At 39.6% G+C, this 23,119-nt stretch overlaps 1 protein-coding gene across 1 annotated transcript; it reads right to left on the reverse strand.

The window, feature by feature from the left end:
* Window positions 1–1,300: 1,300 nt before the first annotated feature.
* On the reverse strand, window positions 1,301–17,925 carry cfap418 (cilia and flagella associated protein 418). Its single transcript, XM_082551172.1, has 6 exons — window positions 17,696–17,925; window positions 17,317–17,419; window positions 14,723–14,787; window positions 14,296–14,361; window positions 13,976–14,071; window positions 1,301–2,445 (listed from the first exon to the last, which is right to left on the reverse strand). Exons 1-6 carry the CDS (start codon window positions 17,839–17,841, stop codon window positions 2,286–2,288), a joined length of 636 nt encoding a protein of 211 aa, XP_082407298.1. The 5' UTR covers window positions 17,842–17,925; the 3' UTR covers window positions 1,301–2,285.
* Between the last annotated feature and the right edge of the window lie 5,194 nt (window positions 17,926–23,119).

The following is a 23,119-nucleotide window of genomic DNA, read 5'->3' on the forward strand; positions in this document are numbered from 1 at the left end:
ACACTGCTATTACTGAATAGCTTGTAATATGCATTTGCTTATTACAGCAAATACACTGGTGTGGAGCCAGATGCTGCTGTCAGAAAGACAAACGGGCATCAGGAAATGTTTCCGGACATTTATCAACATGCAAACTTTTTTTTTTCTTTGCAGTTTTTTTATGGACAACATAATGCATAAAAAGACCCATGGGGTGATTTGGAAATGGTGCCATTACACTGTTTGTCCAACAGAGCAGCTCTAAAGTCACAGTTTACATGCAGCTACTCTCAGCTGAGAGGAGGAGGTGACAAGTGTTGTCTTTGCAGTTTGCAAAATTCACTGCTGGTGAAAAAACAGCGATGCCATAATTTAATTAACTGTAAAGATTAACAGCAGATATAATGTCATAATTATTACACACTAAAATGCAAGGATCTGTTGTGGCCTACCAGAATCAAATATTAACATCCAACATGTATAAAGTCACTTTGGAAATTATACCACAGAGAATTATGAGCTGAATCTGCAGCATCACCTGGTTTTGCAAGCTTTTATCAGGTTTTGGCCTCATTGTTGAGAACTCCTACGGTTGCCTTTGATTGCAAGCAGAAGCTCTCTGCAAGAAAAAAAAAGCCTGTGAGCCCAGCCTGTGGAGGATTTAGCAGCTAAAGAGGAGTCGACAGGAAGTAAATACTTACCTTGACTCGGCGCTTCATTTGGTAGTCCCTAGTCACCATAATTTTCAGATGCCTAATATTCTTTGTAATTGTTTTTGCTTCATATCCCAATTTCCTCTGGATTTTATATCCACACACTCAAATGAGTTGTGATAACTCTGAAAAGAGGTTAATGCTAAACATGTTTACATTCAGATGAGCACAACTCAGAAATTGGGAGAAATAAAGGAAGAAGATGTTTTCTGAAAATGTTCCAATAAGTAATCCCCCCCAAAAAACGCAGCAGCTGAGCAACAGAGCTATAGAGTTTATCTCAGATTTTCTAATTCACTGGGACAGCAAACAACCAAGCAGGTCAAAAAATAAATACAGCCGTTACATCACAAGTGCCATTTGCTCTGTTGTGCTGCAGATGTTTTTCCTCCTTTTACTGCAGAACTTTCATTTTGAACTCCTCTGCCTTCTGGCAGTCAAAGCCTTTTAAGGCCATCTGACATTTTTTAAAAAAAGAAACATTATTATGTTGACATTACTGTTTTTAAAAACAGCGAAACTCTGCGCTTGGGTGTAAATTTTGATGCCAGCTGTCAAACTAGAAGTTAACAAACTCTTTAAATACAAAGATACATTTCATAGATCAATTATCAATCAAAATTTTCATTTTATTGATAATTTCAATCATTTTACAGCTACACATTTGGAGAAAAGAAGGACCTGGATTCTAATCTAGTCTGGGCCCCTCTGTGTAAAGCAGGAGTCTCAAACTCACGGCCTGGGGGGCCACTTGCAGCCCATGTCACCCCTACTTGTGGCTCATATATTGATGTGAAGAGATATGATGCAATTTGGCCCTTGAAGTTACTTTTTTGTTAGGGAGGATTTGTTTGTTGTTGAGTGCAATGTTAAAAGAATTTCTTTAAAAAGCCCAAAAATGATTTAATATGACGGTAATATGAGCAGAGAGCACAAACATGCTGAGGGATTGGCTGTGTTAGCTCAGCAAAAGTTATTTGTAAAGAAAACAGTTTTCACTGGCAGTCAAAAACTAATGTGTACACTTATGTCTGCATTTTTATTTTGTTAAATACAAACAAAATTATAGCAGATGTGCTGCCACGTGTCTGGCCAGAGAGAATACCAATTTGTTTATTAGGTAGTTCAATGAAAGACTTCAGTTAAGAGTGAGAAAGAAATGTGTTCACGTTTGCAGTTTTGTCCTGTTGTCCTGGGTGGCTGTAGGAGGCAGAGCAGGTCACCTACTGATCAGAAGGTTGGTGGTTCGATCCCTGGCTCCTCCAGTCTGCATGTCAAGTATCCTTGGGCAAGATACTAACCCTAACTTGCTCTCCGATGCATCCATCGGAGTATGAATGTGTGAATGTACTTAGAAAGCACTATGTATAGATAAAGTGCTTGTGAGAATGGGTGAATGAGGCATGTTGTATAGAGCACTTTGAGTACTCCGGGAGAGTAGAAAAGCGCTATATAAGAATCAGTCCATTTACCACTTATACAATATTTAAATTTTTTTTAAAAAAAAACTCCTACATTTTCAGAAATTTTGGAGGGTTTTTTTGTACTACTTGAACAGTCTTTCTAGCACTGAGGGTTAGGGGTTAGGGAAAATCAGTCTTGGTGTTTGCCACAGACCCATCTGAGCTGAGGTTGGTCCCTGAGGTCTGTCGGCTCTAACGTGGAGATCCAGCTGCACTGGCAGGCGTACGCCCGCAAGCCTCTCCTCTTCTTCAGCTTGGTTCCAAGCTTCTGACGTTCCGGCATGTTGTTCCTGCCGGCAGAGAAAGACAGACAGTGAACTTTAATCGTTACAGGGATAAGACCTTACCCTTCCAGCTGCAGCCCTGCAGACAGTCTGCTGGAAGGACAAAATATCTGACATGCACAGATGAAAGTGAGAGAAAAAAAGGATTCTTGCCCTTAAGGAACTTTTAAGCTATGATGCCAAAGTATAGCGACAATAAAGGAATCTTTATCATATGAAACACACTGGCCGACTGGTTCCATTTCTGTGTTTCCAGCAGCTCAGGCAGTGTTTTCATCACACAGCCTCTGACAGACTTCACCAAGGGGAAAATCTAGCAGCTTTAGAGACAGTTTGTAATTAAAAAAAAAATGTTCTTTGGACACAAACACCACTTTAAACTGATGTCAGTGTTGCTCTGTAACTGGTAGATGGGTACACTCAGTACCTCAGTTTGCTCACAAAGCAACCTCAATTTGTGCAGTCATGGAATCCACAGGATGTTGGAAACAATCCTTTGAGTTTGACACAATGCCATCACATAATTTCTTCAGAGTTGATACAACCGTCCGTTTTAATGCATCACCAGAGCTCTTTGTTATGTTTCAAGAAACCAGTCTGACATGACTTTTGCTCATGCTGGAAGCAGCCACTAAACATGGAAAATTATTTCCTTATAAGAATGAACATGATGGATGACAATAGGGCGACCGTGGCTCAAGGGGTTGGGAATCGCATCTGTAACCGGAAGGTCGCCGGTTCGATCCCTGGGCTCTCTGTCCTGGTCGTTGTGTCCCTGGGCAAGACACTTTACCCTACTGGTGTTGGCCAGAAGGGCCGATGGCGCGATATGGCAGCCTCGCTTCTGTCAGTCTGCCCCAGGGCAGCTGTGGCTACAACTGTAGCTGCCTCCACCAGTGTGTGAATGTGAGAGTGAATGAATAGTGGTATTGTAAAGTGCTTTGAGGGTCTCGAAAAGCACTATATAAATCCAATCCATTATTATTAATAAACAGAAAGGCTGCAGCATTCCAGTAATTAATTAAAAGTAGATAGAAGTTAAAGTACACTTCTACTTCTTTGTTTTCAATCATGTATACACTGTTACAATGATGTATCCTCCATGACAAATATCATCCATATAGTAACCTTTCCAAAAACACAAACAATAATACCAACCTATACTGTGTCAGTTTGGGTTAAAGTAGGGGCCCGTTCTTCGTACCTCGCTAAGTAAGTTAGCTGGATTTGATTGTTGACGATTTCGCGTGATCTTGGATCGTTCGGTTCCCCGAAGCTCATCCGGGACTTGCTGTCATAGCAACAGTAAGCGTAAACCTGCTCGGGAGCAGGTTTACTTTATGTAAACAGGATTAGCTCGCGGCCACGCAGGTATGTCCGCTTCATTCATACGAAAGCAACAGCGATATTCCACCACTGTTTCACCATAAATAAATAACATCAGTGTAACTAAAGATAATGCAGCACTTGATCCTTTTATTGATTTCACACAGATACATACAGGTCATTCCCTAAAAAAGGGAAATGTACTATTAATCATTCTATTACATGTATGTGATTATTACAGATGTAATTCATATTTCAGAGTAGTAATTGTAAATTACTTCGTGTAATCAAGATGAGAGACCACGGCTATAAAAGCGAAGGTGGATTTGGGAAGTCTGTCGCAGTCATATCCTGTCCGTTTACGCGAGCAACTCATTGCGGAAGGTGCAAGATTGATAAGGAGAGTCCTCAGAATTCAGCGTATATTGCGGGACAGACAGGATCCTTTAGCTCAGCGCGACAGTGTGCTCATAGAGAGATATCGATTTTCCCGTGAGGGTATTATTTACCTAACCAACTTGTTGACGAGGGGGTGCAGGACCACCACCTGTCTTTGTTTTTGCTCTGCCCTTTTCTTGGTTGCTGTTATGAACAAACAAACAGATTATTCCAGGGTCTCTTTCCAAGAGACGACAAGCAATATAAGTGATAAATATTACCATTCTGTAGAATATTCTTATATTTCACTTTTACTTGTTCCCATGTTCTAGTGGGTCCTGTTGTGGCTCTAATGTGAAAGGGGATATAATATAACATATTATAATATAATATAATGTAATATAATATTGGATAATATGGTGTGATATGATAAATCTACCCTACCGCCTACTGGTGTTGGCCAGAGGGGCCGATGGCGCAATATGGCAGCCTGGCTTCTGTCAGTCTGCCCCAGGGCAGCTGTGGCTACAACCGTAGCTGCCTCCACCAGTGTGTGAATGTGAGAGTGATTGAATAGTGGCATTGTAAAGCGCTTTGGGTGCCTTGAAAAGCGCTATATCAATCCACTCCATTATTATTGTTATTATTAAATTACTTACGAGTTTAATTTGTCAGCAACTTTCTGCCAGCCCTCTCTCCTTGCTTTTGCAGCCTTTGCAGTGTTCCCTTGCGTTTTAATTAAACTCTGAAACTCCTGAAATCCCTCACTCAAGAGTTCTTGCTCTGCTGCCGAAAAATACCGAGCGCGCTCCTTCGACATTTTCGCCGACCAATCAGAGGGATGCCAATCAATGTTTCTACTATCGATGCGTAGCCCCTTTTACGACACCCAGTGATCTCACATTACTTCATCCAGCTGTACTAATCGTCAACAGCAGGTGTGTTTGGAGAACCGGATTAGCGAGCTCACGGTTAGCGCGATGATTTGGTCTTGGATGTGTCATTTGATCTTGGATGTAGTAACCGACGTAAGAAGAACGGGCCCCAGGTCTTTTCACTTTTACATCAGCGGATCTTACATCCGTCAGTACTGAAACTCTGCAACTTAGGAAACACTGAGTTAAAGTCCTGGCTTTAGCATGAGGAGAGAAAAAATGTGAATTTTAATATCCTTACATAGAATAACATCATGAAATTGAATGGGCTAGATAAAGGAATCAAAGTCATTCATCGGAAATAACTATATAATGACTTATTTTTTATCTTTTAAATATACAGTGATTAACAACCACCAGTGCCCACAAACTCTTTAATCAAACCTTTTCATGTTTCCGAATTTCAAAAAAAAGCTGAAAAGAAAATAGTAAAGCACATTATCATTATTTTTTGAATAGATGGATGATTACTTTTTGATGAAGATGCTAAATTACAGTTCTTTGTTAGTTTTAGTTGTTAAATGTCTGGGTTGATATATTTCTGAGAGGTCCAAAGTGCCGGCTCTAATTTGGGTAGAAAAACACGAATTTGGTTTGTTATTTGCTTATAAATGCAAATGTCATTTTTAGGTTTAAACAAGTCTTTGACCGATTTCTGAATTTTTTGTATTTCTTTGTTTTTATGACAGGTGGTCGAATATATGTGTTAAGCACTGCGTTAAACACTGTAATTAAATATGAAACATTTGATTTAGACATGAAAACGTAAAATCAAACATATTTAAAGTTTACACCGGTAATAGTCCAATATGAATAATCCTGACCCACTGACCTAGATTCATCTATAACAGTACCCTGATCTTCGCTAAATAAAAATGCATGCTTCTGCGTGACAAATGAATACAGACAGTCATTAACATTACGCTCAAGTGTACTTAACATGTATTTTCCTCCAGCTTTGTGCTGTTTGAGGTTGATGTTTTTTTAACTTCTGCTTTATGCTTGAAATAAAATCTGCGTCATGCAGGTCACCCCATAATAATTTATGAGTAGAAAATTATGCAAACAATTCTAAATTTGCATACTGTGCCACTCCCTTTTGCTTTTAAAATTATAGGCACAGCAGACATGCACTTCTATCACTGTTAATGTCCTGGTGTAAGCCTCTTAATTAAGAAGAAACAACAACCGTGTGGGTAGTAATGGATGCATAAGCTACACATGACCAGGCAAATGTCAAATTAGTGTGAAAGGAAAATCACCTACTCAGACCACTGAGGACAGAAAACACGATATTCCTCATTAACAAATTATGGGTAAACTACTTAATGTACTATTCAGACAAAAACAATGAATTTAATTCGTTCAACACAGATCAAGTGTGAAATTAAATTACAGCTCGGTAGCTTAACCCTCCAGTAAAATGTGTTTGAATAGATTATAGCATAACTTTTATTTTAATCTGTCACCAGGTCTGTAAAAAAAAAAAAGTAAATTTGCATGTGAATATGTTTTCCCTACATTTACATTTAGAGGCTATGAAGTGCATATGTACATGCCTCCGATGTGATGTTTCTATTAATTTTTTTTTTAAACTTCACCTTTTGTAGCTGAAAGAAGCTTTATTGAGGATAACACTGACGTGATGACATGAAGGGCAAACTCATCATCCTGAGTGCTCCTGAGTGCTTCAAAGTGCTCTGAACCTAAAATCACACTAAAAGTAAATTGCACACTTGTGGAGTAAAAACATTGCTAAGTGCTGACATGCCATTGGTGTGGACGTATATCTTTGGGTATATCCTGGTGTGAAAACTTGACACATTTACAGCCTTCTTAACATCTCATAATGTCTTTCCAAGCACTAAAAGCCTTCTGGACACATACATTTAGGTTTCCTGCACTTTCCAGTGAAAAACACTTTAAGACCGTCTTAAGCTTCACAGAGCCAGCTTCACCGTTTCTATATACTCTGGAAACCTTTCATAATCAGAGGATTTCTGGTGTTTTACCCGCACACTAACAACAACTCATTTAGATGTATTAGATCTTTTGTGTATGTACTTATATATTAATTCCGATATTACTCATAAATCACCACCTACCCACCTACCTATCGATCGATCTATCCTACATGCATATCTGTGTTGTCTTTCAGAAGGAAACTATATAGACCCAAGCACCAAACAGCTCCTCTATTACAACTTTATATTTTATGTCACGAGATTGAGAATATCTCCCTTCTACTTAGCAGAAGTTAGGTGAAAAGATGTAGAAGACAACTTTGATGGGCATCTAAACAAAAGCCTTTTTATCAAAAAAAAAATTGAAGGAAACATTTTCTCTGCAGTCTTCAAGACTACAAGGCAGCAGATCTAACCACAGCCACATCATGCTTACTATTGTGGGAACCACAAGTTTTTAATTCCCAGACTTCCATGCAAATAAGCTCACCATGCAGTATAGGCGTAACCCCATGGGAAACATGCTTTGCTTTGGACAAAGACTGGATTTAAAACTGTAGTTACATATTTGCCTAACAGGTGAAAGACCCCTCATATGAAACACCAATCTCTTGGGCAGCTGTGTCAGGAAGGGCATCTGCTGCAAAAATCTGCCAGATTAAGTGTGTGGAGATAACTGCTGTGGTGACCCATTGTGAATAAGGAGCACCTGAAAGTAGCTTTATGTGTGATCTAGACATCTACTAAACTTTCACCTCTGAACCACAATGAACATGATTTTAATCTCGACTAGAGATGGACCGATCCGATATTACGTATCGGTATCGGTCCGATACTGACCTAAATTACTGGATCGGATATCGGAGAAAAATAAAAAATGTAATCCGATCCATTAAATATCACGAAAGCACCTCACAAAACTTGCAACACGCCGTAACTCACCTCAGAACGTTAGCACGTCGGAGCAGTATGCATCACGTGATAGAGCGGCTGTGGCATGCGGGACCTGTCGGTGGTCTGGATAGCATGTGGAGCTTCGCTAGCAACCCGGCATTTCATCTCCGACAAAGTTATCCCGAGAGAAGTAAAGCAAGTGTGTAAGTCCATCTCTGAATGTTTGTAAAGCATTCCTGTGTTAAGCTTAACAAACGATATATGGAGCGACTGCCTCTCGCTCTCAGGCTGCTACTTCAATCATGAAACTGCTTAATGATCAGCTGATCGGCTTTTCTGTCGCAAGTCCGTGTCTCTTGTTTGTTTTTGGCCCACTTTGCACCAGAAAGAGGAAACCAGCGGCTGAACAACAGCAGCACGTTTAAGCTTGATCAGCTGTTGTTAGAATTTATTTAATATTACTTTCTACTCCAGGATCTTTTTCTAAGTAGCTGACGCTGGTAACTGTGCAGGGGCGGATCTAGCAAAGTTTAGCCAGGGGGGCCGATAGGGCATTAACAGGGAAAAGGGGGCACAAAGACATAATTTTCTTTCTTATTCTCATTTAAAATGTCGAGCTTTTAATTATTTAATATTTATCTGAATCTTACACCCAAAGTTTTAATCTGATGTAAAATGTATAGAAGTCCATTATTGTATATAGTAACTGTTAAGTCTAATATACCCTAGTAAGCTATAGTACTTTTTCCTTTGGGAAGGTACCATCTGTGCAGTCTGCAATTTTGTTGAAGAAAGATGTTGAATCTATTTAATATTTCTTGAAAAATAATTGATTTCTGTGCATTTTTTTCACACTGCATCAAATTAAGGTTGATTACGTCGATTAAGCATCATGAGGTGGAGCGTGAGGGGTGGTTCCCTATTTTTTATTTATTTATTTTTGTTGTTGCTGGGAGTTGGAACCCTATTAGTTAGGTTGCTTAATATTTATGCTAAGTACTCTTTAAAATACCAGAATAGGGAGGATGGTGTAGGTTTAAGTTTATTAGATTGATCAGTATTGCTGAACTATGAAATATTTTTTTTTGCATACAGGTATAACAGAATAGCTTTAGTGTAGTTGTTGTTTTAAACTTGAGTATGAACTTATACAAAATGCAGCAAGATATTTAAAAAACAGTTTTGTTAATTAAAAAACACTATATCGGATTCATATCGGTATCGGCAGATATCCAAATTTATGATATCGGTATCGGACATAAAAAAGTGGTATCGTGCCATCTCTAATCTCGACAGCTCTGTACCATTTACACACCCTTTCAGACCCATAATCAACAGAAAATTGCTCAGTGGGATATGGATGACTGGCTGAAATTAGGTTGAATTCGTGTTAGTGTAAAGGCCTGAAATGCCAACCTTTCTCTTTTCAACTCAATTCAGATTTATTTTTAAAAGAGACTTAATCCACAAAATAATGTCCATAGACATCTGGTACATGGGGGAGCAATTTTTCTTCATTAATGAGGTTATTTTGTTTCCATTGTCAAAGTGAGAATATGTCTAGATTGAGTTTCCCTTATTCGGAAAGGATCAGATGGAATGCTTTAAGATCACATTGCCAACTGATGCAAATCAATTCCGTTTTTGAGGAATTAAGGCAATTTTATAAGGATGGTACTGGACCAGAATTTCACCATCAGCTAATCTACTAACAAATTTGACTTCAATCAAATCTCCAATAATATTAAAAGAAATGTAGAAACAATCATGAATCAGTGTCTTAGCACCATCAGCCCTAACCCAATTTCCCTCGGGATGAATAAAGTATTATCAATCAATCAGTTTACACCTACGTATTTCCAGCTATTGAAATGGAAGAGAATCGATCAACTTGAAAAGAGAAAGTCACCTGCAAACAGTAGAACAATGCAGTCACACCATGTGCAGATACAAATGCTGGCAACGACATCATCCACACTGTAGGCTCTCCATACATTCGACACAGACGTTAATCAGCCTCAGTGTTCAGTTAAACCCTCAGTTCCTTTATTTATTTATTTATTTGCCTTTACAGTAGCTCTCAAACTTTTACTCAAATACTTACTTTACTTAAATAATGGTCAGACACCTTAGTCTCACTTCATACTTTTCACCTGATTATCCGTGGCCCATTAGTGTGACCCGCCATAGTCTAAGAACCGCCGCTATAACGAGTGACAGCGTCACCAGAAGTCAACCTTTGCCCCTCCTGTAGCTGCACGTGCGGACAAAATGACACCATTACCCGTTGTAACATTAATGGACGTCACCTGTGTGCTGTTATCTGAATGGTATTCTACTGCTTTAGTATTAAAATTATGGAAAGCTCATTTCTCACATCATCATCCATCCATCCATTCGCTTCCGCTTATCCTTTTCAGGGTCGCGGGGGGCGCTGGAGCCTATCCCAGCTGTCATAGGGCGAGAGGCGGGGTACACCCTGGACAGGTTGCCAGTCTGTCGCAGGGCTAACACACAGGGACAGACAACCATTCGCACTCACATTCACTCGCACATTCACACCTAGTGACAATTTGGATTATCCAATTAACCTATCCCTACAAGCTGCATGTCTTTGGACGGTGGGAGGAAGCCGGAGTACCCGGAGAGAACCCACGCAAACACGGGGAGAACATGCAAACTCCACACTGATGGTGGAATTGAACTCAGGACCTTCTTGCTGTGCGGCAACAGTGCTAACCACCGTGCTGCCATCACATCATCATAAGTAGATAAAAGCATGAGGATGAACCTGTTTGTGTAGTTCAAACTGCATTCACAATATCACATATTACTAATTATTTATGTCCTCATGAACTTTGTTTTCATATATTTTCTGAGCAACAGAAAGAAATCTATGAACTGGGATGTAAACACAAGCAACAAGAGTAAAAACAGACTGGTGCTTGTCTGACAAGTAGCACGACTCACAGATAACTAAGACATTATGTGAATTCTGTCAAGAGAAAGTTTACAGAAAGAAAACCTAATATGCTCACATTTATATAACTGTGATACTCAGTCTGTAAGCTTGTACCAGCAGTCTGCTTAGTTTATAGTTTTCTGGAGAGGCTTAACAAGGGTGTGGGAGTAGGATAGTGTGGTTGTTTATATTCTAGTCACAAAGATCTGCAGATGCTGAGTTGTTTCCATTGGGGAAAGATAACTGCTCTTATCAGTCATTAGGACTGTGGGTGGATTAATGAGGGCTGACCATGTTTTACAATGTGCCCTGTTCTACTTTACTCAGAGTTCAGCTCGTCTAGAAGGAAAAAAAACAAAAACATATACATTTAAAAGTAGCTCCACAGAACATTACTGCCCCCGTCTGGTCAAGCACAAAAACCCAATAAATCTTGAGAAAAAATAATAATATAATTTTCTTAAAACGCATAAACATTTAAATTCAATTTTTATGCCATGTGATTCGTTTTTATATTGCGCCAATTCAAAAACGGTCACCTTAAGGTGCTTTATGTGGTAAAGGTAATGACACCAACAAGTTCACTGTCCCAAATATGGGAACAAGTGAAAAACACTGTTTTGGTCGATGTAGCCATTCCATGCACTAAGACTGAAATACTGAGATACTGAAAGGGTTCTGTAATAGAGCAATGAAAGACTTTTATAATTCACTTACATACTTACAATGTGAGTAGACTATAATAATTAGAACATTCATTCAATATCCCCAAAAAATCCAGCCTTCCTGACATTATATGTGAGTAAGAGTTGTGGATAATTTGGAGTCTCACACTTAACAAGGTTGGTATTAAGATAAACATCCAGGAAATTCCTTATAAAATAATAAAAGGCAGCACAGAGGCTTTTAATACTGTAAAATAGGATTTCATGACTCATTCTTTTTTTTTATGTTATTTGGGTACAAATGTGTTTGCTCATACTTGATTGGCCAGTAAAGCCTCATTCCAGATGATGATGTCATGTTCAGAGTTTGTTTTTTTTTGTCCCTCTGCTGCATTAATAAAGTGGCCTCATTCAGTTTCACACTGTTACCTGTCAGAACAAGGCGCACAACTCAGTACGCGCACATCAAACAGCTAAAGTCCACAACAACTGATCTGCACTTATGTGTAACAGACTACTTTATCACTGCTCCCTGGCTTTGCGGGGAAGGTGGGGTGAATACAGTTGAAACTCACACAGGGGATCTCAGTGTGTGTGTGTTATGGATCATCAAATTGATGCCACATAAGTCGAAAAAGTGGTGAGAACTGTCAGGGTCTACGGTGGGTGGCTGGAGTTTCCATTAGGCTCCTGAACTGACCTGGGATCCGCCCCTGGGCAGGGCCAACTCCAGCTCCTGCACACCTGGAGCCTATTGCAGGCTATCAAGCCAGAGGGATTTAAACCACACATCGATGTTCACTCACTGCCAGTTCGTCATCAACCCATGTTGGTAACAGGTCTTGTGTTTCAAATTCTCGCTGTGATTCATCTTACTAACAAAGACTCTTTTGTGCTACAGTTGCTGTACCCACCCTGGCTCACTCCACCTCCGGACTCGGAATACCTAGTGATCATTTTGGAAATCCCTCTGTGCCTCACCTGCCTGCCCTCCTGCCATCACACTCCATCTGGAGCCCCGGATCTCAGGTCAGCCTTTCCACGCCACTCAGCCTCCCCTGGATCTTCATCATCCCCCTCTCAAACACTCCAGGTCCCTAACTGCAAGTAAGAATTGCTGCTCTTATACTGGCCACTTCTGAGCTGCCTGCACTACCTGCCTAACTCCTATATCCTCTCCCCTCAGTGTGACTGTTCCCCACTCAGCTCCGTTCCACTTCTCAGGCCTCGTTCCCTCGCCCTAGCCACGTTCCCCTGGGCACGCCACTCCAAGGCTCCACGTCTCGTCATTTTCTGTCTTTGCCACGTTTCCCTTTTTTGTTCCCCTTGCACTTAACCGTAATAAACTATTAAATCATCTACTGTCTCCGCTCTGGGTTTCTGCACCTGAGTCCTATTCAGTACCGGCCATCCGTCGCCGTGACAAGAACAATGAAATGCTGTGCAAATTCACTTCTGTACAGCCCCACTGGTACTGGTTTGTAACCTAGGATCCCCAATAAGGATGACAATAAGTGTGTGTGTGTGTGTGTGTGTGTGTGTGTGTGTGTGTGTGTGTGTGTGTGTGTGTGTGTTGGGGGAGGGGGGTCACAAGATAAAACCGGTAGCAGGTTTAAAAATATGTATGGCAAATTTATAGACAAATATATCCTTTTCCTTGCAAGTTTTTGTATTTTGTTTTTATGTGTTCAAGAGGAAAAATGAAGCAGAAAAAAATCTGTTTTATCTGAAAAGTGATAAAACAGAATAGCTTGAGTCTCAAGAGACCAAGCTATTCTAGAGACTAAAATGCCAGAGTGGGGTCATTTTATTATACTTTTTCTGATGGCTTTACTCGTGTTTATCTCACCTCTAGTGTTTCATTTATATGTGACAGATATTCTAAAATGTTCTAATAGACTTAAACGTGACTGAAAACTAGAATTATGTAAAAAGTAATCAAAACATTTTCATCATCAACTTTAGCAACAAGCCTTATGCAGCTGCACATCCTACTATTCTAAGTCATCATAATTCCTGTAAAAAAACTACGAAAGTTTCAATGAAAAGTTGCAGATAGAGTTCAAATATTTAAAAATAATCACTGCTGGGCTCGTAAATTATCCCGATCAATCACTTGAAGGTTATAGGCTGACCAAAAACCAAAGTTTTTAACAAGTACTAGCAGAGCACACTAAACTGCATATACAGTCTGTAGAGGCTAAGCTTGCGCTTGAAGCCAGTGAGGTGTTCGTGTGTCTACCTTAAATACATTCCCATAGACACACCATATGTAAAACACAAAAGGTGACCACTAGCGCCATACATAAGGAGCAATTTAAATCTGCTACTCGTGTTCCTCTTTAAAACTTCTTTAATCACGCATTTTCTTGTCAAGATGAGAAAAACATGGCATCGAGCCTGCAGACTCACCTGAGGAACAGGTAATCACAGGTTGAATCCCACTCACAGTCATCAAACATCAGCACCCGAAAGTCGCAGGATATACACCTCAGCTGGTCACATGATCTATTGGTATACAGTCAGTTATTATTTGCAATAGGCAATGAATACACACTATAGGTAATCACTCATTGGTCTATAATCATTTGAAAATGCACCGTGGTATAATTTATTTAAACTAATAAAAAGTATGTTGTGGATCCTAGAGTTCTACATCTTTATAAACCAGGACCAGACGAGACCAGACGAGACCTGACAGACGCTCTCAGTATGAAATTACTTTTTCACACCTCTTGGATGCGGCTGTTCCGACACCATTTGCGACAGAGCTCCCGCCAATAAAAACAGGACAGCACCTGGATGCAGAACACGCAGTGCAGATTGTGTCCAGACAAACAGAAAGAGCAAGAAAATCAAAATCCTGCATAAACAGGATACACAGCCTGAACAAACACACAACCTGGTTGTTACTTTTATATTTAATATAAAGACTTTTATCTGGCCACTGATACGCTTCCACATAATATGTTACTGACTTTTATCTTGGTTAACTATCCTTCATACACTGATTTAGTAAATATCCAAACTTATGGCACATGTAGAAATGCTAACTCGGAGACAAATGCAGTTTAACTTCCTTGCATCCTGTGATTATTGCATGCCTGCATGTTTTTGTTGTTTGTTTGTTTTTAATTTTGAATAAACTAAAAGACTTACTTTCTTCCTCCTGACTGAGATGGAAGCCTCTTTTCCACATGTGGCCCTTTAGGAAACTGCTCAGCCTAAAATGAAAGGTTAAAAAAAGAAAAGAAAAAAAGAGTTATTTCTTTCTTAAACTGTGAATAGAATTCAACCAAATAAAACCTACATTTATCGCCACCTGCTCCTCCCCATCCCTCTTGTGTATGTGTAGTTATAATCAAGTAGAGCTGTCACAAAGAGGACATTTGAAAACCCAGGTGTATGTTTATGGCTCTTACTGTTTATTCATAATGCAGGTAAAGACTTGGAGATGAGACAGGTGCATCATAATAATGTCTGACTGTGAAGGCAGAAGCTGAACCTAGATATCGGCACTTTACTTTAAGTGTTTCACATAATCGTATTCTTCCACCTGCCTCTTCTTAGAACCCGCTCCTGGTGCCTGAGCTGCATCCTCTTTGTACCAAACGTAGCTGGTCACAGCCAGTTTTAGTGTTGTGGGTCAGAGTGACCGAGTTTCCCTCTGTCAGAGGACCAGAGCGGCTGAGTCATGTGTTATTTAGAGGATCTGAAAAATAATTTGGACATAAGAATTTGAGCCGTACCTAAATTTTGCCCCCACTTGAAAAAAAAAATCCTTTGAGTATCTGGTTCTCCAGCTTGAAATGCTCCGATGTGTTTACCTGCTGGTCACTAACTTTCTTTTTATTGGTCAAATTGGTTGATCATAGCTTTTCTGTTAAATTGATGCTGAACTGAACAATTTCTAAGGCACAAAAGCAAAACAGAGGAAAAAATTCAACAAATTGCATTCGCAGGGAACTACAGTGTATTAGGAACAGATATTTCCTGTGTGTGTGTGTGTGTGTGTGTGTGTGTGTGTGTGTGTGTGTGTGTGTGTGTGTGTGTGTGTGTGTGTGTGTGTGTGTGTGTGTGTGTGTGTTTGGGGTTCTTTGTGGCAGCAATTTATTTAATTAGTGTAATTGTTTCATATAGCACATTTTTTGGCTTGGTCTTGCCTAATAAGTCAACTTGTCACATCATCCATTTAGTTAATAGCTGACACACATTAAATATTTGGAATTTTGTTACTGGAAACTGTGTATCCTCTACTTTTATTATATATTTTCCCTCACTTTCTGCAAAATTAACACGATTAGCTAATGCAACTCCTTTGAGAATAGTTTCAAACAATAATTTTCTGTTTTTTCCCCTCAGTATACCTGTCTATCAGCTCAATTATCCAAGTTAAGGCTACTACCTGCTTCATTCATTGGGCACTGTAAGACTGTGGTTCTCAAACTGTGGCTCATGAACAATCAGAGTACCGTACTTTCAAGCAACATTAGATATTTATCAAAGTAACTTAAAGTTTTACCCTAAAAAGCGGTTCACTTCTTATAAGAATACACTGCGATGGTAACTTGTGCTGCAAATCAACACGTATAAAAATCACTTTTTGCTGACCAATCAGTTTCCTAAAAAGCAGTGACCACAGAAAAGTGGCACCTGGTGTGCTCTTCTGCAGCAGTAGCTCATCTGCTTCAAACTTTGATGTTTTGTGCATTTAGAGATGTTCATCTGCATTCCTGGTCTCACACAAGTGGTTTTTTGAGTAACTGTTGCCTTCCATTCAGCCCACAGCCTTAATCCTCTTACCTCTCTGGGTCAAGGCATTTTGACCCCGAAAACTGCTGCTCTCTGGATATTTTCTCTTTTCCAGAAAATTCTCTGCAAAGATGGTTGTGTAAGAAAATCCTAGCAGATCAGCGTTTTATGATATACGTAGACCAGCTAGACCCAGACCATGTCACCAATGACTATGCCACATTCAAAAATCACTAAAATCATCTTTCTTCTGATTCTCTGCTTGAACTTAAGGAGCTTGTCTAGACCATCAGCATGCTTAAATGCATTGACTGTATGCCGTGTGATTGGCTATTTAGATTGGATTTGCATTAACAACCACTTGACTGGTGTATACCTAATGAAATGGCTGGTGAATGTATATAGGGCCTTCCAAGGCTTACTGACTAAAGCACTAAACCACACATATTCCTATCAGGCACTGCTGACAAATGCCGGGTAGACTTATGAGGGTAATAACTACCTTTGTGTAAGTGCTTAACCTGAATGCAGATATTGAGATAAATAAATCTTGACATTTTGAACTTACTCTGTGGTCCTACACGAAAACAAACATGTGAAGTGAAACTAGTTGAATAAATATACTTATTGCTAAGGCTTGATAAAATCTCTGGGGCATGCCAGCCTGAGGGCCAACACCAGCTCTTGGTAAGATTTTATGAGGATCCTGAGCCTGACAAAGAAGAAAGAACAACTCTGCATTTCATTCATCCACTTCATCACTTCAGACATGATACAGCAGTGCAAAATAAGATTATGGGACCACAACGCAAGATTAAGTCTTCCTAACAATTTCAGATACAAGCAGTGCCAGCTCAGCATCAGTTAAAAACTTAAAGTATATGACAGCAGTGTGCCCCTCAATCATATGCAAGACTTAAAAAATGTTTTAAGGTGTAATTCACTTCTTGTAATTCACAGTTCTCTTTCCAGAATTCAGAACGGGTTCAAGTCAATCTTACCTTTGGCTGAGGGAAAGGACTGCAGTCTTCCTCCTGTAATTCCTCCAGCAGGGCGTCAATATCCTCAGTGACACTGTTCACTGACCGTTTAGGCTTTGTGGCACTAAATCAGAAACAAATACATGGATTAGTGTCTTGGGGTTGTAGCAGGTGCTGGTGACAGATATTAATGACTGTTTTTAAGAGCAAACCTCTGTATCTACAATAACCCATATTCTGCATATTTCGGCAGTTTCTAGTATAATTTGAAAACGCTGAAGTCATTGAATATAAACTGAACTGATCATTAAGTTTATTAAATTGTAGCAATGCATGGAAGCTGAAGTAATGCTCAGCTAACTTATACCTGACATGTGCTAGCCAAGTTAGCTTTGTTTACCCGTGCTTTTTCTGTCCGTCTTTGTCTTTCTCGTCTTTTCCAGCCACATTTGAGTTGGTGCGAGCCGCTGAGGACGCGATTGAAACGTTGCGACAAAACTTTTTCTCGACTTCATCCAGCAACTCGTCCAAATCTTCATCATCCATCGTAAAGAGTTCCTCCCACAGAATGCTGTACCCCCACCCCAGCTAATCAGCACAAGCTAGCGGCCGAAACCATGAGAGCGTTTATCGTTGCTAAGCAACAGCGGAACATAGCGGAAGCCGAACTGCGGAGTCTTCAAAATAAAAGTCTAAATCGACTCATGCTCAAAGAAAGTTTTAATTTATACTTGACATTAGGTATTACATTAGGGATTTGCCCCAGAGCCTCTGCTTGTTTGCAGATGTTTGTGTCTACCTGACATATGTAGGTCAGGCATGAATCTCCTGGACTATGATGTTTGTAGACAACAGTGTTATCGATAGTGAGAGTAGGGACCTGATATAGTATGGAGTTAAATCAGGGCCATAATGTTTGTGTAGTCAAAAGAAAAATTTGAAATCGAAAATATGTAAACTGAAAGCAAAAGTCACATTTTTAGAGTGAACTTTGAAAAAGAAAGAGTTGGATTTAAAATAAAATCAAACGTTTTGAATATTTGTATTATTTCTCTGAGTAAACTTTATTTAAAAATTTTCAGTAATCTTCTTTTCATTATTATTATTTTTAAAAATTCTATTCAGTCTCAGATTACATTTTTTCAGATTCAGATCTTTTAAATTAATGTACAAAAAAAATTCTTCAGGTTCGGATTTTTCTCTCAGCTTCAATTTTTTTTTTTCACTTTCAGATCTCTATTTTTCAGTTACAGACTTTTGGCCCTGTTTTGGCCTGGTGGGCGTGGCTACACAGAGAGGGGCGGGGAATCACGAGTGACAGCAGACCGCTGCAGGCTCAAGATGGTCCATTTTTCATGTTGCCTTCAGGAAACCTGGGAATGAACATAATTTATCAAACACCTCCTGCACTGTATTATTTGATAATGTTTAGAAAACATGTCATGCATAACTGCTAAAACTCAGTTACTAAAGCTCTTTCAAGCAGTAATGTGTACAAATTACGCCATAACTGATCAATTATGAGACGTTTTCCCAGCCACTACGTGAGAAGTGGTCATTTCCCATGCTCTCAAGGTAGCGTGCATTGTATGGGTGGGGGCTGCTGTTAACTTGTCCCTCAGTGAACGATGGACAACAACACTGCTGGCGCGAACAATCAGGTGAGTGTTTAAGTTTGGAACAATTACACTGCAGTCTGTGAATACTACGAATTTAAGAAGTGGCTATTGTTACGGTTAATTTTTCGGCTATTCTGTTTTTTTATTTTATAACGTTTTTTGCTGAAATGCTAGCTCAACAGAAACGCCTCGCTATCATTTTCGGCTGAAACTTATGTCGATCTGTAAGCTTGGAGAACAACAAAGTTAGTGAAGTAACGTAAAATTCTTTGTATTTAATTTAGGAGCAGCTAAAAAGAGAGATGCTTCAGCGACTACTGCATAAAGTTTCCCAGGTCATGCACAGACAACCCCTCGATGTGGACTATTTGCAGTTTGTTATCTACCATGAGATGGTCCTTTTAAGATCTTTGTCCCATCAGGTTGAGATCCCTCAAAGTATTATAAATGCTCTGATAGAGCTGTCAACTGTGCTCAGTATGGAGGACGTCAATGAACAAACCCCCCTCTCAGATGTCAGTGTCAGAAGGAAAGCTGGGATGTCCAAATTACAATGTATCGCCTGTACAGCTCCAGATACTGACAGAAATATTAAAATTCCCAAAAGTATGCTGCATATGAATACGTGAACGAGGGAAGCCTGGAATTTGTATGTGGACCAAAATCTGCATTATGTACAGGTTGGATCTATATGAAACAGCCAATAATGAGCACATAGACATAAGAAAAACTTCTTGCCACCGCAGTTTGCTCTCTCTCTCTCTGTTACGTAATAAATTGTAAACTCCTTTAGTAGTGCCTTTATTACTTAATTATTTTTATTATTATTATTATTATTATTTTATTGTTATTTACTTAAACATGACACATAGTTTAGGGAAGATTTTGCAGTTGTGTCATTTCAACTGGAATCATTCAGCTGCACATTACTTGGGGGAAAAAAGGCCTTCTGAAAAAGATCTCTTACTTCTTGCTTTAGAACATGATACTATTATTGCTTTTTATCTATAACTCACGCATATGTATATTGTAGGAAAACCGTGAAAATTTGACACGTTTTTCCCTCGTGATAATTTGTAGCATCGCAAAGGCGTACATTATTGAGTAATAACAAATCAAATGTTTGATTAGATTTAAGCATCAAGACTGAGAATGACCAGCACACTGTTTGAAGAAACAAGGATTCCTGCTGAGCAGCAGGCTAAAGTGGCTGGGGAGAGGGTAGTCTGGGTCTATTTACTGAAGCTGCTGGCCCCGCCAGCAGAGCCCGGAACCAGATAATGGATGGATCAGTATCAGAATCAGAATCAGAAAGGGGTTTATTGCCAAATGTTGAGCAGGTTTACAACATTAGGAAATTGCTGCGGTGCTTCAGTGCAAACATAGTGTCATAAATAGCACTTAAATAGACATGAAAAAATAAAAGTAGGAATAAGAATTAAAAGTGCTATGTAGAAAGATATGTGCATGAGATATACATGAGATATATACATGAGAATAAGAATTAAGAGTGCTACGTAGAAAGATATATACATGAGTGCAGGTGGTGATCAGTGCCAAACATGGAATGATGCAGTGACACAGCGTAGGGTCATGTGTTAGTGGCGGGGACAGTCATATGGTTATTGTTCATGTGTCCAACAGCAGAGGGGAAGAAACTGTTCTTATGGCGAGAGGTTCTGGTGCGAATGGACCGGAGCCTCCTGCCTGAGGGGAGCAGGTCAAACAGACTGTGTCCAGGGTGAGAAGGGTCAGCTGAGATCCGAGCTGCACGCCGCAATGTCCTGGAGGTGTACAGGTCCTGCAGAGATGGGAGTCTGCAACATTGCCGTAGCGCAGGTGATGAAGACTGCATCCCAAGCCCGATTAGTTATGGAGTCTTTTAAAATGTTTTCCATATTTTTGGGGAAGGATCAAATTGTTAATATTACTTTACCTTTTGAAGTAAGTTTCAGCCGAAAATGATAGCGAGGCGTTTCTGTTGAGCTAGCATTTCAGCAAAAAACGTTATAAAATAAAAAAACAGAATAGCCGAAAAATTAACCGTAACAATAGCCACTTCTTAAATTCGTAGTATTCACAGACTGCAGTGTAATTGTTCCAAACTTAAACACTCACCTGATTGTTCGCGCCAGCAGTGTTGTTGGAAGTGTTGTCCATCGTTCACTGAGGGACAAGTTAACAGCAGCCCCCACCCATACAATGCACGCTACCTTGAGAGCATGGGAAATGACCACTTCTCACGTAGTGGCTGGGAAAACGTCTCATAATTGATCAGTTATGGCGTAATTTGTACACATTACTGCTTGAAAGAGCTTTAGTAACTGAGTTTTAGCAGTTATGCATGACATGTTTTCTAAACATTATCAAATAATACAGTGCAGGAGGTGTTTGATAAATTATGTTCATTCCCAGGTTTCCTGAAGGCAACATGAAAAATGGACCATCTTGAGCCTGCAGCGGTCTGCTGTCACTCGTGATTCCCCGCCCCTCTCTGTGTAGCCACGCCCACCAGGCCAAAACAGGGCCAAAAGTCTGTAACTGAAAAATAGAGATCTGAAAGTGAAAAAAAAAAAATTGAAGCTGAGAGAAAAATCCGAACCTGAAGAATTTTTTTTGTACATTAATTTAAAAGATCTGAATCTGAAAAAATGTAATCTGAGACTGAATAGAATTTTTAAAAATAATAATAATGAAAAGAAGATTACTGAAAATTTTTAAATAAAGTTTACTCAGAGAAATAATACAAATATTCAAAACGTTTGATTTTATTTTAAATCCAACTCTTTCTTTTTCAAAGTTCACTCTAAAAATGTGACTTTTGCTTTCAGTTTACATATTTTCGATTTCAAATTTTTCTTTTGACTACACAAACATTATGGCCCTGATTTAACTCCATAGTATTCCCGTATTATGAGTTCAGGTGCCTTCCCATCAGGTGCAACACTTTTCCGCGAAATTTCCTGAAATCAATTAAGACTTTAGGGAGTTCCACAGTTTTATGAAAACAAATATTATACTAAAATAGAATACTACTCTCCCTGAACACTCACAGAGCTTGATACAATACTCTTCAGGTTGAGGGATTGCCCTGCTTCCATTATGACACATAAAATATATTTAGAAGCTTAGCATTCATCCAGCGGCAACTTAATTCCATAATATACAGTGAATTGTATGTATTCATCTATATAAAGCTTCCTTAACCATTGTGTCAGCCCTCCCTTCACTTCAGATGCAGCCATTTATCTATCTATCCACTTTTTAAATGCTTATCCGGTTCACATGAGCCTGTTCCAGCTAACACTTGGCATTTTCCCAGGACAAGCTGACAGAGGTGGTTCACCTCCAATTCAATTCAATTTTATTTATATAGCGCCAAATCACAACAAAAGTCGCCTCAAGGCGCTTCATAGATACAGAGAAAAACCCAACAATCATATGACCCCCTATGAGCAAGCACTTTGGCGACAGTGGGAAGGAAAAACTCCCTTTTAACAGGAAGAAACCTCCGACAGAACCAGGCTCAGGGAGGGGCAGCCATCTGCTGCGACCGGTTGGTGTGAGAGAAGGAAGACACGATAAAAGACATGCTGAAGAGAGACAGAGGTTAATAACAGATATGATTCAATGCAGAGAGGTCTATTAATACATAGTGAGTGAGAAAGGTGACTGGAAAGGACTGGACTCCAGCATCGTCCTGTTGAGAGGAAGCAGTGCCATGCTGCCCAGCTCTTCACTTCATTTATTAGCGTCTTCTGCTCCTCTGTCATGCAGCGTCCCACAGGGCTCAATTTTAGGGCCACTGCTCTTTTCACTGTATCTACTGCCTCTGGGTTCTATCCGTAGAAGGCATGGGATATCATTTCATTGTTATGCCGATGACTGCCAAATTTATTTGCCACTAAAACACAAGGATGGCATCACCATAAAACCTCTCTTGACATGTCTAGATGACATTAAAGCTTGGTTGGCTCTAAACTTTTTAAATTTTAATGAAAAGAAAACAGAAGTGTTGGTGTTTGGACCCAGTGGTCCCTGTGAGTCCTCCTCTGTTGTTTTAGGATCCCTGGAAGTCTATTTTAAATCTGTTGTTACTGACCTTGGTTTTAAGTTGGACAGTGATTTTAAATTGGACAACCAAATCGGAGCAGTGGTGAAGTCCAGTTTTTATCATTTAAGGCGACTGGCAAGACTAAAATCTT

This window comes from Aulonocara stuartgranti (genome assembly GCF_965226115.1).
Source record: "Aulonocara stuartgranti genome assembly, chromosome: 11".
In the NCBI taxonomy this organism is placed as follows: domain Eukaryota; kingdom Metazoa; phylum Chordata; class Actinopteri; order Cichliformes; family Cichlidae; genus Aulonocara; species Aulonocara stuartgranti.

Excerpts from the sequence above, each read along its gene's own strand:
- cfap418 (XM_082551172.1), bottom strand. The coding sequence starts at position 17,841 with ATGGATGATGAAGATTTGGACGAGTTGCTGGATGAAGTCGAGAAAAAG. Across the intron at positions 17,420-17,695 it reads GACGGACAGAAAAAGCACGG|TGCCACAAAGCCTAAACGGT; the intron begins GTAAACAAAGCT and ends TTTCTGATTTAG. Across the intron at positions 14,072-14,295 it reads GGAACAGCCGCATCCAAGAG|ATCATGTGACCAGCTGAGGT; the intron begins GTGTGAAAAAGT and ends GTATACCAATAG.